Source organism: Motacilla alba, chromosome 15, assembly GCF_015832195.1.
Source record: "Motacilla alba alba isolate MOTALB_02 chromosome 15, Motacilla_alba_V1.0_pri, whole genome shotgun sequence".
In the NCBI taxonomy this organism is placed as follows: Eukaryota; Metazoa; Chordata; class Aves; order Passeriformes; family Motacillidae; genus Motacilla; species Motacilla alba.
The window spans coordinates 1640235-1655691 of NC_052030.1; the positions used below are offsets into that span (position 1 = coordinate 1640235).

The 15457-nt window shown below is 67.1% G+C and overlaps 1 protein-coding gene across 1 annotated transcript; it reads right to left on the reverse strand.

Annotated features, from left to right (window-relative positions):
• Positions 1-45: 45 nt before the first annotated feature.
• Positions 46-13332, reverse strand: LOC119707611 (EMI domain-containing protein 1-like). The gene is made up of 16 exons (XM_038152863.1): positions 13189-13332; positions 10620-10733; positions 10429-10532; positions 8131-8217; positions 7982-8043; positions 7756-7867; positions 7374-7472; positions 7073-7210; positions 6452-6538; positions 6313-6365; positions 6177-6230; positions 5360-5528; positions 4770-4854; positions 3733-3823; positions 1651-2136; positions 46-267 (listed from the first exon to the last, which is right to left on the reverse strand). The coding sequence occupies exons 1-16, from the start codon at positions 13323-13325 to the stop codon at positions 46-48; spliced, it is 2100 nt and encodes a 699-aa protein (XP_038008791.1). The 5' UTR covers positions 13326-13332.
• Between the last annotated feature and the right edge of the window lie 2125 nt (positions 13333-15457).

Below are 15457 nucleotides of genomic sequence, written 5' to 3' on the forward strand. Positions count from 1 at the left end.
CGCTTCCCCCCCCGCCGGGCGGCGGGATGGTACGGCCCGCGGCCGTTAGGGACCGTCGCGCAAGAGGCGCTCGGGCCGCGAGGCGGAGCGAGGAGCGCGGCGGGGGCGTGACGTCATGGTCGGCGTCGTGATGTCATTGCGGCGTAGCGGGCGGCGCGGGGCCGCTGTGACGTCACGCATCGTGCCTGGCGGCACGCGGTGAGCCGTGGGTGTCCCGCGTTCGCCTGACGTCACTTCCCGGCACGTCAGGTCACTCGGTGTCGCCTGCTAGCAGGTGACGCCATGGGCTGTATGTGACGTCACGAGGTGTTGGAGGTCACGTGCCAAGGAGTGGCACCGCGGGTGCCGGTTGGCGTCCCCATGCTGTGCGTGGCATCGCACGCTGCCCACGTGGTGACCATGGTGGGGTGACGTCGCTGTGTGACATCACTGTGTGATGTCATTATGTCCCACGAGGGAGGGGTGCAGGTACCGCCTGTCCTGCATGCACCTGGGGCATAGCCCGGGGTGTGGTGGCACAGCTGGGTGTCCCATGGGTGCTGTGACACGGGTGGGTGTCCCGGGGTGACATTGCATGTATTGGTGTCACATTGCGGGTGGGTGTCCCTGGCACAGCCATGTGTCCCTTGGGTGTCCCTGAATGGCACTCCACTCCCACCCCATCCCTTGGATCCCATCCCATCCCAACCCATCCCATCCCTTGGATCCCACCCCATCCCTTGGATCCCATTGCATCCCAACCCATCCCATCCCTTGGATCCCATCCCATCCCAACCCATCCCATCCCTTGGATCCCATCCCATCCCAACCCATCGATTCCCATCCCTATCCCATCCCATGGATCCCATCCCTTCCTTTCCCATTCTATCCTATTGCATCACATCCCATCCCATCCCTTGGATCCCATTGCATCCCAAACCATTCCTTCCCATCCCATCCATTCTCCTTCCATCCCACTCCATCGCTTCCAATTCTATCCTCCTCATCCTTTCTCCCATCCTTTCTCTTCCCATCTCATCCCATGGATCCCATCCCATGGATCCCATCCCGTCCCATGGATCCCATCCCATGGATCCCATCCCATCCCCTCCCTTCCCATGGATCCCATCCCATGGATCCCATCCCATGGATCCCATCCCATCTCATCCCATGGATCCCATCCCATGGATCCCATCCCATCCCATCCCCTCCCTTCCCATGGATCCCGTCCCATGGATCCCGTCCCATGGATCCCATCCCATCCCCTCCCATCCCATGGATCCCATCCCATGGATCCCATCCCATCTCATCCCATGGATCCCATCCCATGGATCCCATCCCATGGATCCCATCCCATCTCATCCCATGGATCCCATCCCATGGATCCCATCCCATCTCATCCCATGGATCCCATCCCATGGATCCCATCCCATCTCATCCCATGGATCCCATCCCCTCCCATCCCCTCCCATCCCATCACTCCCATCCCATGGATCCCATCCCATCCCCTCCCATCCCATGGATCCCATCCCATCCCCTCCCATCCCATGGATCCCACCCCATCCCATCCCATGGATCCCATCCCCTCACCATCCCATGGATCCCATCCCATCCCATCCCACCCCATCCCATCCCGCAGGTGCCCGTGTCCCCCGGGTGTCCCTGGCGCACCGAGCCGCCCCACAGGACACGTGTTTGGGGACATTTAATGGCCTGGCGGGTCCCGAAGCAGCGAAGCGCGCGGCGCAGCGGGCTCCCCGCCCGGGGGTCCCCGCCGCCAGCCCCCCAATCCCCTCCCCCAGGCTGGGGGGGACGGGATGGGACAGAACCCATCCCCCGGAGCTGCACCATGGCAGGGGGACAGAAGTGGCCTTGGGGACACCCCTGGCGCTCCCGGGGGCCCAAGCAGCGGCGATGGGGGCGAAGCGTCGGGGGGAGGGTGCCGTGCCACCAGTAGCACCAAGAGAGGGGACGGGGGGTGACCCCGTCCTGCTCCGCAGGGTGGCACAGCGCGGTGACCGGGGTGACGCCCCCGGCCCTGTCACGGCTCGGGGGGGCCGCGGCGGGGGGCGGTGACGATGCGGTAGGGGGGGTGGCCGCTGCCACGCTTGCCGCGGGGCACCCCGGGGGCACCGCTGCCCGAGCCGGGCTCTGGCTCTGCGGGGAGAGAGGAAAAAGGGGGTGTCAGGGGGTGGGATGTCACCCCCCGCTCCAAAAACCCCCAAATCAGCGTGGGGGCTGTGCTGTGCGTGTTCTGTGCCACAGAAATGGGGGTCGTTGTCCCATTGGCGTCTCCGGGTGTCCCCAAGCCCTAGGGACACCCACCCGAGGACCCCCCAACTGGCAGCCCTGCCTGGCACCCCCGGTGTGCCCTGTGGAAAAGCACAGCTGCAGTGGGAGGGGGAGGGGGTGAGGGTGGGGGACACCTGGCACGGGAGGGGTGGCACCGGGGGGTCCCTGGGGACAGCGGGAGCGCTGGGAGCCGCTTCAGCCCGAGAGGGTCCCCGTGAGCCTCCCTTGGCTTGAGGGGGTCTCCATGGCCTCCCTTCTCCAAGGATTTCCAGGAGCCCTGGGCAGCTCCAGGGTTTCCCTTGGCCCAAGAGGGGCTCCGTGGTTGCTTCTCCCAATCCAAGAGGGGCTCCATGGTCTCCCGTGGTTCCAGAGGGGCTCTGGAGCTTCCCTTGGCCTTGGGAGACCTCCATGGGTTCCCTTGATCCAAGAGGGGTCTCCATGGTCTCCTTTGGAGTGAGAGGGTCTCTCCATGGTCTCCCTGGAACCCTAAAGAGCTCCAGGGTTCCCTTTGATCCAAGAGGAGTCTCCATGGGCTCCATTGGAGTGAGAGAGTCTTTCCATGGTCTCCCTTAAACCTTGGTGAGCTCCAGAGTTTCCCTTGGCCCACAAGGATCTCCATGGTCGCCTCTCAATCCAAGAGTATTTCTGTGTTTGCCTCTCTCAGTCCGGGAGGATCTCCATGGTTGCATGGCTAAATCCAAGAGTATTTCCATGGTTGCCCCTCTCAGTCCAAGAGATCTCTGTGGTCACCTCTCCAAGATTATTTCCATGGTCATCTCTCTCAATCCAGGAGTATTTCCATGGTTGCCCCTCTCAGTCCAGGAGGATCTCCATGGTTGCCCCTCTCAATCCAAGAGGATCTCCATGTTTGCATCTCCAATTTCCATGGTCACCTCTCAATCCAAGGGTATTTCCATGTTTGCCTCTCCAATCCAAGAGATCTCCATGGCTGCCCCTCTCAATCCAGGAGGATCTCCATGGTCACCTCTCAATCCAGGAGGATCTCCATGGTCACCTCTCAATCCAGGAGGATCTCCATGATTTCCCCTCTCAATCCAAGAGTATTTCCATGGTCATCTCTCCCAATCCAGGAGGATCTCCATGGTTGCCCCTCTCAATCCAAGAGCATTTCCATGTTTGCCTCTCCAATCCAAGAGATCTCCATGGTTGCCCTTCTCAATCCAAGAGATGTCCATGGTCACCTCTCAGTCCAGGAGGATCTCCATGGTCACCTCTCAATCCAGGAGGATCTCCATGGTCACCTCTCAGTCCAGGAGGATCTCCATGGTCACCTCTCAGTCCAGGAGGATCTCCACGCTTGCCCCTCTCAGTCCGAGCAGGTCTCAGCTCCCTGAGGCCCCGGAGCTCCCGGTGCCCCGTCCCGGTGGCTCCAGCCCCCCGTGCTCGCGGGGTGCCGCGGCGCTGCAGGCTCGTGCGGGGCAGGGGTGCAGGGGTGGTTACCTGGCCAGATGATGGCTTCCAGCAAGGTGACCCTTCTAGCCAGGACCTCCAGCCGGGCCTGCTGCCGCAGGAGGGTTTGGAAGCTACTGGCCTGGGGGAGAGGGAGAGAGCAGAGCAGAGCAGAGCAGAGCGCGTTGGCCCCGCGGCGGGCACGGCATGGACACGGGGTGGGGACGCGAGGTGGGGACACAGCACGGGGACACGGCACGGCAGGGGTGGCGCAGCGCGGCAGGGGCACGGCAGGGGTGCAGCCCCAGCGGGATGGGGGTGCTGGGGCACAAAGAGGGGGTGCCAGGTCTCCTAGGAGGGTCCTCCCGGTGTCAGAGGGTGCCAAGGGCTCCCCCATCCCTGCGGGCTCATGGGGATGGAGGGGCCCCCTTGTGCTGGCTTGGTGTCCCTGGCAGTGCCCTGATGGGGACACTGATGTCCCTGACCTGGGGGTGCTCCCTCGGCACGCTGAGCCCCCCGACATTTGGGGGGACACATCCATAACCTGTCCAGGGGGACACTGATGTCCCCAGCTGGGGGTGCTCCCTCTGCCACCCCCAGCACACTGAGCTCTCCAAAACATGGGGGGACATGTCCCCAAACTTCTCAGAGGGCCACCGGCTTGTCCCCAACACTGAGACTGCCACAGGTGTCCCTGCCCGAGAGGGGCAGTGCCTGGGGGGGCTCTGGGGTGCCAGCTGGGGGTGAGGGTGGGGGGACCCTGGTGGCCCTTCCTCTGAGTGGTCCCCAGCGCTGGCCACGATGCCACCGTGTGGGTGATGACATCATGCATGGCTGGTGTCAGGATGGCCAAGGGCCACCGTGATGTCATGGGGGCCTGGTGACCTCCCGGCAGGATGGGGGTCACCCCCTGGAGGGGCTGGACCCACCGTCCCCTGTCCCCCACGGCATGAGGAGGGGCTGCCGAGGGTGCCCTCCCTGCAGCTCCCTGATCTCAGTGAGCCAGGTGCCACCGTGACGTCATGGGGACCTGGTGACCTGCTGGCAGGGGTGGGGGTCACCCCGGGGGTCCCCGTCCCCCTACTCACCGTAGAGCCCAATCATTGTTTCCAAGATTAAAACCCTCTCCGCTAAAATCTTCAGCGCCTCGCGGAGCTGGTGCAAACCCTCCCCCTGCAGAAGAGAGCGACGGGGTCGGGGGGTGCACCCCAAATGGCCCCAGGCCACCCCCGGGGGGACACGGGCACCTCCTGACTCACCACGACACCAGGGGAAGGAGAGGGGGGAACCCCCGGGGGGTCTGAGCCCACCCTGTGCCCCACCAGCCTGTCCGGGTGACATTGGCACTGGGTGACATTGGCCGGGGACCCCAGAGCCACCTTTGGGGATGAGGCATGGCACTGGGCAGAGCTGGGGACACCCAGGACGTCACTGGGTGACATGGATGGGGTGTGGGGCACTGGGCAGAGCTGGGGACACCCAGGACGTCACTGGGGTGCCAGGGACAATCTGTGGGGCAGTGGGAACAAGTGGGGGCCCTGAGGACATCATTGGGGTCCCAGAGATGCAGAGGACAGCAGGGGGGCTGTCGGGGTCCTCCCGTGCCCAGCCCCCCCCAGCCCAACCCCTGTCAGTTCCGTGTGTCCCTCCAGTCCCCGGTGTCCCCGGTGCCACTCACCCAAGTGCCCCTCTCGCCCGGCTCGCCCCGGGGGCCCGGCTCGCCCTGAAACACAGAGAGGAGAGGGCCTGGCAGGGGGGGCACGGGGGGCTGCGCCCGGGGGGGGCCCCACCCACCCACGTACCTGTGCCCCGTCCTGCCCGCGGCTGCCCGGGTGGCCCTGGGGACCCTGCGGGGGACAGAGCCCATCAGCACCGGGGGGCACGGCCACACCCCTACCAAGGGGGCTGCTGACAGAGCCCATGGCTGAGACCCCACACCAGACCCCAAATCCCCCCATTACTGCACACCAAACCCCCCCAAGCCCCCCATGACCCCACACCAAACCCCCCCAACCCACAACCCCCTAACCCCCCCATGGTCTTGGACCCCCCAGATGTCCCCATGGCCACACACCAGGTCCCTCCACCTCAGCCCCAAACCCAGCCCCAGCCCTCCCAGCCCTGAACCCACCCCCTGAACACCCCCAGGGCCCCCAGCCCCATTCTGGGGGTGGCTTTGGAGGGGAGGGCACAATCCTGGGGACACCGCCCACATCCACACCCCATGGCAGGGTCCCAGTCCCCTGTCCCCACCGAGGACAGTGGCTTGGGGCCACCCAGCACGGCAGGGAAGGGGTGTCTGGAGAAGAGGTGGCCCCCAAGCCGCTCCCTGTGCCACCCCACCCTGACACGGCCACCACGGGGGTCACCAGCAGCTGCCCCGGTGGCCCTGGGGACGCCACGGGGGACACAGAGGCTGTCAGAGTCCCTGGGGGGCACGGCCAGTCCCCCCAGCCGGTGTCACAGCGTCACAGTGTGGGGCTGGGGACACTCACCCTGTCCCCCTTCTCGCCGGGGGGCCCGGCAGCCCCGGGCGCTCCTGCTCTGCCCTGCGCGGGGACAAGGTGGGGACATCAGCCCTGGGGGGACACGGAGGCTCAGCCCTCCCCTGCCCCCCACCCCAGCACTTACATGGGGTCCTGGGGGCCCGGGGGGACCAATGGGACCTGGGGGGCCGGGGGGACCTGCAAGGACAGGGGACACGGCTCAGCCCCGCACGGGGGCACCCGAAAATGTCAGGGGGTGACAAAGGGAGGGGGGACACCCTCACCCATTGGCCCGATGGGTCCGGGGGGTCCCACGGGACCCATGATGCTCCCGGTGGCTTCGGTGAAGGTGTTGGAGAGGACGGGGTCCCCTGGGGGGACAAGGGAGGGGGTGTTTGGGGCAGGGCCCCCGTGACCCCCGGCACCAGCTGGGGACACGGGGGACCACATTCCCCTGCGCTGTGTGTCCCTGTCACCCCAGCGATGGCAGGAGGTCCCCAGCTCTTCCCAGCACCCCACACCTCATTGCTGGGACCCCAGCGTTGGCAGGGGGTGCCCTGCAGTGCCCCGTGCCCCCCACCTCCTGCCTGCAGTCCTGGTGGTGTCAGGGGCTGTGCCCAGTGCCCCACACCTCATCCCAGGACCCCAGTGATGGCCTTGGGGTCCCCAGTGCTGCCCAGTGCCCCACACCCCATGCCAGGACCCCAGTGACACCCAGGATGTCCCCACACCACCCCCAGCCCAGGTGAGGCTCAGACCCCCCAGCCCAGCCCTGCCCCACCCAGCCCCGTTTTTGGGGTCACTCTGGGGGGGCCGCAGCCCAGCCCCGTTTTTGGGGTCACTCTGGGGGGGACCCCAGCCCAGCCCCGTTTTTGGGGTCACTCTGGGGGGTCCCCAGCCCTTACCGGGCTCGGCCAGCCGGGGAATCGCCGGCCCCACAGGGGCAGGGGGGCCCGGGGGGCCGGGGGGCCCGGGGGACCCTTTCTCTCCGGGGAGCCCCCTGGCTCCATCCCGGCCGGGTGGTCCTGGGGGGCCGGGGGGACCTGCGGGGAGGAAGAGGAGGGTGAAGATTGGGGCTGTGCAGCGCTGGAGCCCTTCCGAGCCCCCAAACTGCTGCATGCGCCCCCCAAATCTGCCCACCAGGAAAGGGGGGGCTCGGCTGGGCCGGGCACCAGGCTGGGGTCCCCCCAGACCGTCTCCCCGTACCTGGAGGCCCCACTGGCCCCTTCACTCCAGGAATTCCCGAGGGTCCCCGTCCTCCCGCGTCGCCCTTGGGGCCGGGGGGGCCCCTCCAGCCGGGTCTCCCTGCGGCACAGCAGCACCCTGAGGGGGGACCCCGGGGACTGCCCCTCGGGGTGCCCCCCACCCACACCCGGCCCCCCACCCCTCCCCAGAGCTGGCCTGTCCCCGCGGGTGGCTCAGTGTCACCGCTGGGGACAGCTGCGGTGGGACAGCTTTGCTTTTCCCCCAAAGTGAGGGGTCCCGCCCCCCCAAAATATTGGCAACACCCAGGTGCGTTCCGCGCCCTGCGGCTGCTGCCAGTGGCACTGTCCCTGTCCCTGTCCCTGTCCCTGTCACCTTGCCTTACCGTCATCGCCGGGGCTCCCGCGGGCGGCCGGGGACCCCCAGAGCTGCCCGGCCTCGGGCCCCCTGCCCGGGCTGCTGCCTTTGGGGGGCTCGGCCACCGCCAGCCGGGCCACCTGCCAAAGACACGGGGGTGGGTGACAGCAGGGGCCACAAGGTGACCTCCCCAGGGCTCCTGTGCCCCGCGGGGGGCGCGGGGGGAGGTGGCCGGAGCCCAAAGTGGGACTTGCCTGCGCCTCGAGGGTGGCGAGCCGGGCTGTCAGCTCCCCGACACGGCTGCAGTTCAGGCACCCTGCGGGGGGAAACCGGGGGGCACAGGCGGTGGGGCGGGGGCAGCCGGCCCTCTGTGCCCACCCCGCGGGTTTGGGGAGGGACCCACCTGAGAAGGCCGTGGGGTGCAGGGGGGGCCGGCGGGGGGCGGCGCTGGGGCGCCCGGGGTCCCGCAGGGTGACGGAGGTGTGAGCCTCTGCCGAGGAAAGGGGGGTCAGCACGGGGGGACCCCCCCGCGGGGCGTCGCCTCCTGTGGGAGACCTTCCTGTTGTCCTTCCCTCCAACACACCGGGGGGTGCAGGGCCCCATCCTTGCTCTGGGTGAGCCTCAGACCCCAAATCCCACCCATAAACCTGAGACAGGATCCCCCAAACCCACCCGTGGTCTTGGATGAGACCCCAAAACCCTCCATGGCCACACACCAGGTGCCCACAACCCCCAAACCCACCCACAGTCCTTATCCAGAGCCCCCCAAATCTCCCCATGATCACCCCCCCAATCTCCGCCTCAAACCCAGCCCCAGCCCCCCCAGTTCCCCCCTCAGCCCTGAACCCCCTCCCCCCAAACACCCCCATGGCCCCCCGCCCCATTCCGGGGGTGGCTTTGGGGGGGGCACAGTCCTGGGGCACTGCCCACCTCCACCCCCCCGGCGGGGTCCCTGTCCCCACCGAGGGGTGCTGGGGACAGCGGCTTGGGGCCACCCGGCACGGCAGGAAAGGGGTGTCTGGAGCAGAGGTGGCCCCCCGAGCCCCCCCACGCTGTCACCCCCCCCCGGCACGGCCACCGCCGTGCTGCAGGGGACAGCCCTAAGTGGGGCCAGATGTGGGGCAGGCGGCCAAGCACGCAGGGAGGAGGAGGAGGAGGAGAAAGAGGATGAGGAAGAACCCCCCCGCCTCCCCCAGCACTGCGCCCACCCAGCTGCCTCCGGCCACCCCGTGTCACCCGCTGCCCTGCAGAGCCTCAGCGCCACCCGAGGGTGTCCCCACCCCTGGGTGCCACCCGCTGCCCTCACAGCCGTGCATCCCACGGAGCCGGGGCCGGGCTGGGACCCGCGGGGGGGTCCTGGGGGAGAGGGAGGAGGAGGAGGAGGAGGATGTGGTGACAATGGGGACAAAGACCCCCCTGTCAGAGCTGGCAGCGCCCGTCCTCCCACACACGGCACAGCCTCGCACCCATTCATCCACTGCCCACCCACACCCAGTGCTCGTGGCTGGGGGCCTGCACCCCTCGTGGGCACTGCCATGCCGAGGAATGTCCATCTGTCCATCTGTCCATCTGTCCATCCACCCGCACCCTGTCCATCAGCTGTTTCAGTTCCCCACACCAGGCACATCCCGCTGCCCACCCACTCCTGTCCCCCGACTGTCCATCCACCACCCCAGCCAGGGATCTCTCTCCATCAATCCAACCATCCATCCATCATCCATCCATCATCCATCATCCATCCATCCATCCATCCATCATCCATCCATCATCCATCCATCCATCATCCATCCATCCATCCATCCATCATCCATCCATCCATCCATCATCCATCCATCATCCATCCATCCATCCATCATCCATCCATCCAACCATCCATCCATCATCCATCCATCCATCCATCCATTATCCATCCATCCAACCATCCATCCATCATCCATCATCCATCCATCCATCCATCATCCATCCATCATCCATCCATCCATCCATCATCCATCCATCCATCCATCATCCATCCATCCATCATCCATCCATCATCCATCCATCCATCATCCATCCATCATCCATCCATCCATCCATCATCATCCATCATCCATCCATCCATCCATCCATCCATCCATCCATCATCCATCCATCATCCATCCATCCATCATCCATCATCCATCCATCATCCATCCATCATCCATCCATCATCCATCCATCCATCCATCATCCATCATCATCCATCCATCCATCCATCCATCCATCCATCCATCATCCATCCATCCATCCATCCATCCATCCATCCATCCATCCATCCATCCATCATCCATCATCCATCCATCATCCATCCATCATCCATCCATCATCCATCATCCATCCATCATCATCCATCCATCCATCCATGCATCCATCATCCATCCATCATCCATCCATCCATCCATCCATCCATCCATCCATCCATCCATCCATCATCCATCCATCCATCATCCATCATCCATCCATCCATCCATGCATCCATCATCCATCCATCATCCATCCATCCATCCATCCATCCATCCATCCATCCATCCATCCATCATCCATCCATCATCCATCCATCCATCCATCCCACCTACCCACAGGTCCTTCTCCTCACCCACCAGTGTCACCGAAGGCCGTGTCCCACAGCCCCTGGCTGTCCCCTCCCCGCCCTGCCCGGGTCCCCATCCTCGCTGGCTCCCACCTTGCTCGCAGTTGCTGCCGGCGTGTCCGGGGCAGCAGCGCCACTCCAGTGCCGTCAGTGTCCTGTAGGTCACCCTGTAGAGGGGCCGGACCACGGCGCGGTAGCTGCGGCACAGAGGGGCAGCGCTCACCCGCGGCCCGGGGACATCCCGGCTGTCCCTGCTCCCAGGGGACTCCGGTGGCCCCGCTCACCTGCCCCCGCTGCAGGCCAGGGGCCAGCGGCAGCCCTGGAAGACCCTCTGGAGGAAGGTCCCGTTCTGGACGTGGCACGACACCGTCCGTGTCACCGTGTAGGAGCACCAGTTGCTGGAAGGGAAACCACCGATGTCACCAGCCCTTCCGCAGGGACGCCATGGGGGTGCTGCCACTCGCACTGTCACCCCGCGAGATGCCCATGCCCGGTTTTTGGGGTGCCCGTGGGGAGCGTGGGGCCGCACATTCCTGCTGCATTCCCGGCAGCGCCGGCGCCGGCTGGACTGCAGCGGGCCCGGAGCCCCCCCGCGCCCCCAGCCCACCCCGCACAAAGGCTCCTTTCTTCTGCCCCACATGCCAGGCTCTGCCCACTGCCTCCTCGGGCACCCCAGCCTCAGTTTCCCCCTGCAGAGGGGGACACACCGGTGCCATGACACCGAGTGTCCCCATCCCCGCGGTGAGAAGGACTCGCCGTACCCTCGGCAGCTCCAAACTCAAAGGCTGCACAATTTGGGTCAAAAAATGAGCTTTTCGGCACCGCTGCAGTGCTGCAAGGAGGGAGGCGGTGGCAGCAGGGACAAGCGGGCGCCGCGGGGGGACAATTGTCTGGGAGGTGCCGGAGGCGGGGGGGACAGCGGGGTGGCACAGGGCTTTCCGGCTGGGCAGCGTCCCAGGCGGGCGCCGTGCCAGGGCTGTGGAAGCGCAGAGCCCGCCGGGGCTGTCGCCACGCTCCCGCTGCCACCCTGCCATGCCAGGGGGGTCCCGCGTGGCATTGTCCCCCTTGGAGGGCACGCAGCTGCTGGGCGGTGCCAGCTGCAGCTGTGGAAATGCCTGTTGGGATGGGATGGGATGGGACGGGGATGGGTCCCGGCTCGTTTCCCAAGGGGAATGCCCTCCCCGGAGCGGGGCAGGAGCTGGCAGGCTTTGGCGTGTGAGCGCCCGCCTGGCCCGGCGTGACCCCGGCCCACCCGGCACCGCGCTGGCACCGAGGGGGTCCGGGCTCTGCTGCCAGGGCTTGTGCCCACCCGGGGCAAAGCCCACACCGGGTTTGGCTCCGAGTCCCACTCCCATTCCCAAAATCAGCCGCTTGGCTTTGTGCCCCCGGCTTGGGCACGTGGGATCCAAGCGGTGCGTCAGGGAGGGATGGGGTGGGATGGGATGGGATGGGGTGGGATGGGATGGGATGGGGGCTCCTGGTGCTGGGTGCTGGCCTGGGGGTCCCGGGGGGACACGGCAGGGTTGTGCCAAGGCGCCGGGGGCTTCCTGGGCTTGGCCGGGAGGGGAAGGGGAAATGAGGCGGCTTCTGCCCGTCGCCTCACCGAGCCGAGCGGAACCGGGAGGTCCCGGCAATCCGGTGCCGGAGACACGGCCAGAGCCAAGGGTTTCCTGTAAACAACCCCCTCCCGCAGGCAACCCCCCGCCGCTGTGGCGAGACAAGGACCGCAGCCCCCCCAACACCCACAGACCCCCGGCCTGGACCACCTCCAAGGGACGGGCAGGACCCTGGGGCTGGGGACCCTGGGGCTGGGGACATTCACTCTTCCCCAACTCCAGCCCTCCCAGTAGCCCCAGCAGGAGAAGGCAGCCCCAGCACCCCCAGTGCGCCCAGGGAGCCCCCCCATGCCCAGCATTCCCAGTAGAACCAGCACGTCAAGGCAGCCCCAGTATCCCAATATGCCCAGGCAAACCCAGTAGCCTCAGCATGTCCCTGTGTGCCCAGGCAGCCCCAGCAGTCCCGGCAGCCCCAGGAGCGCCAGTATGCCCAGCAGCCCCAGTAGTCCATCCCGGCAGTCCCAGCAGTCCCAGCAGCCTCAGCCCCAGGATGCCCAGGCAGCCCCAGGATCCCAAAATGCCCAGGCAGCCCCAGGATCCCAAAATGCCCAGGCAGCCCCAGTAGCCCCAGCACCTCCCAGCACCCTGCTAAGCCTGGCAGCTCTGACGCCCCCAGTAAGTCCTGCTGGCCCCAGAACTCCCAGCCCCAGCCAGTCCAACCAGCCCCAGTATTTCCCAGTGCCCCCAGCATCACGACCCTCACAGCCCCTCCCTGGAGTGCCCATCTGCCGGTGCCCCCCGTGGTGTCCCCACGCCTGGTACAGAGCCCCCCAGTACCCACAGAACGCCGTGCCTGATGCCCCCTGCACCCGATGCCCCCATGGCTGATACCTTGGAGCCCTGGTAGCCACAGATCCCGGAGTCTCCCAGGTGCCCACATCCCTCTGTCCCCGGTGTCCCCCGTGCCCGGAGCTCCCTGACGCCCCTGGTGCCGAGTACTCGGTACCCAGTACCCACAGCTGCCGGTGCCTGGTGCCCCCCGGTACCCGGTACCCACAGCCCCCGGTGCTCCTGGTACCCGGTACCCACAGCCCCCGGTGCTCCTGGTACCCGGTACCCACAGCCCCCGGTGCTCCTGGTACCCGGTACCCACAGCCCCCGGTGCTCCTGGTACCCGGTACCCACAGCCCCCTGTGCCCCGCGGTACCCACAGCCCCCGGTGCCCCCCGGTACCCACAGCCCCCGGTGCCCGCAGCGGGCGGTGCTGCCCCGGTGCCCGTGTCCCCGGTGCCGGTACCTGCGGGCGGCGGGCGGCAGCAGGGCGGGGCTCCAGGCGGCGGCGGGCGGCAGGCAGAGGCACAGGCAGAGCCCCAGGGCTGCGGGCAGGGCTGCGGGCAGGGCCGGGCGGCGGCGGCACCCCCGGCCCCCGGCCATGCCGCTCCGCGGGGCTCGGCGCTGCCCGGCCACCGGCACCGGCACCGGCACCGAGCGGGCGGCGGGGGAGGGGAGGAGGAAGGAGGAGGGATGGAGGAGGAGGAGGGATGGAGGAGGGACCCCCCGCCTGCCCCCCCGCCTGCTCCCCCGCCTTCCGCCCCGCCGGCGCAGGGGTCCCGCTGGCGGGGCGGACGCGGGCCCCGGGGGCAGTTTGGGAGCTTGGGGGGCAAACCGGCCCGGGGGGGGAAAAAAACGGGGGCCGGGGGAGATGGGGGCCCGGGGAGGGCTCAGCGCGGGGAGGGGCGCGATGCGGGGCTGGGCCCGGCTGCGGGACACCGGTCCCCGCGGTGGCGACTGGGGACAGACGCGTGTGCGGGACCCTGCGTGTGCATCCCTGTGCGTGCGCGTGGATTGACACGCGTGGATTTACACACGCGTGCGCGCACAGAATTCGCATTTGTCCGTTGCTTTCACACTTTTACACACGCGGGATCCAGGCGTGTGTGCCCGCGGATTCCCACACGCGTGTGCACACCCAGGTGCGATTGTGCCTGCGTGTGTGCGCACGGCCCGGGCGTGTGCTCACCCACCACCCACCCTCCTGTCTGTCTGTCTGCCTGCCTGCCTCTTTGTCCGTCCGTCTGTCTGTCTGTCTCCTGCTGTTCTTCCAGCTGCCTCTGCCATGTGTGTGTGCGTGTGTGTGGTCCCCGTGTCGGGGCGTGCAAGGAGACCGCGTGTGTGTGCGTGCGTGTGTGTGTGGGTGTGCGCGGGTGGTCCCCGCCGGGGGGCCCTACAGACTGTCTGTCTGTCTGTCTGGGGACACATCCCTGCAGGGGCAGCACCCCGGGACCCCCCACCTTGTCCCCTGTGGGCTGTGGGTCTCCCCACCCTGCCCAGTCACCCACGCTGGGCACACAGGAGGACCCAGCTTCCCGCAGGGACCCCCACCCATGGGTGCCCCTTGGGCTCACCCCGCCCCGCGGCCCCCCCGGGTGTCCTTGAGGCGGGGCCCCGGTGCTGTTCCCCCTCGTGGGTGCCGCGGGAGCCGAAGGTCACCCCCGCTCCTGCTCAGACTAAACACGGCAGCGGCGGCGCCCGGGCCCGGGGGGGCCTGGCTGGGGACAGGGGCCGTGCACCGGGTGAGGCACGTGTGTGTCCCCACGCGGATGTAGGGCCCAGCCTCGGCTGCACAGCGTCTTGTCCCCAAGGCCCTCAATGACACCCACCTGGCCCTGGGTTCGCCGCCTGTCTGATGGCTTCAGCCCCTTCAGGGCTCCTTGGGGTGGCTTCAGGTCCCTGTGCCACGGCCCTGTCCCACCTCTGTGTTCCCATCACAGCTTCAAGTGCCAGCTCTGGCTCCAGGTCCCCATGCCATGTCCCTGCCCTGGATTTGCCCCCATGTCCCTGCCATGTCCCCATGGCATGAGCCAGTTCTGTCCCTATGGTGTGTCCCCACGGCAGCTCCAGGTCCTTCTGCCGTGTCCCATTTCCAGATCGCTGCCCTGTCTCCATGTCCCCATGCCATCTCCATGTCCCCATGCTGTGTCCCTGCCCCGTGCCAGCCCCGCATGAGACCCGAGCGCAGCTCATTGCGCCGGTGGCAGCGGGTGACCCTGCCCGTGCGGGCTGGCACGGAGCGAGTCCCCCACCGTGGGGACAGGAACAGGGACGGGTGGGTGTCCCCATGCCCGACCCGGGACCCCCCCCTTGCCCGAACCACCGGGTGGCACTGCGAGGCCACCGCGGCCATCGCTGCCCGGCCCCCAGCCCAACCCTAACCCAACCGTAACCCTGTCCCCAAATCTGCCCCTCCATGGGCACAACCAGAATGACAACTCTCCTGTCCCCAGATCTGTCCCCAAATGTCTCTCCATGGGTACAACCCCAGTGTCAACTCCCCTGTCCCCAAATCTGTCCTGCCACGGGCACAGCCATGAGAACTCCCCTGCCTCCCGATGTGTCCCTTCATGGTCTCAGCCAGTGACAGCTCCCATCCCCACATGAGTCCCCAGATCTGTCCCTTGGCAGGCAGAGCCGCACGCCCCTGGGCTGAAGGTGACAGATATTGGGGTGCCTTTGTGGCTCAGGGCCTCCTGCCACCTCCCGTGCCTCAGTTTCCCCACAAGGCTGTG

What these genes read in the sequence shown, in the direction of transcription:
- LOC119707611 (XM_038152863.1), bottom strand. Translation starts at nt 13,325, where the DNA reads ATGGCCGGGGGCCGGGGGTGCCGCCGCCGCCCGGCCCTGCCCGCAGCC. An exon ending in TCGCCACCCTCGAGGCGCAG is followed by an intron (nt 7,868 to 7,981) that starts GCAAGTCCCACT and finishes TGTCTTTGGCAG; the next exon opens with GTGGCCCGGCTGGCGGTGGC. An exon ending in GGGGCCAGTGGGGCCTCCAG is followed by an intron (nt 7,211 to 7,373) that starts GTACGGGGAGAC and finishes TCCTCCCCGCAG; the next exon opens with GTCCCCCCGGCCCCCCAGGA.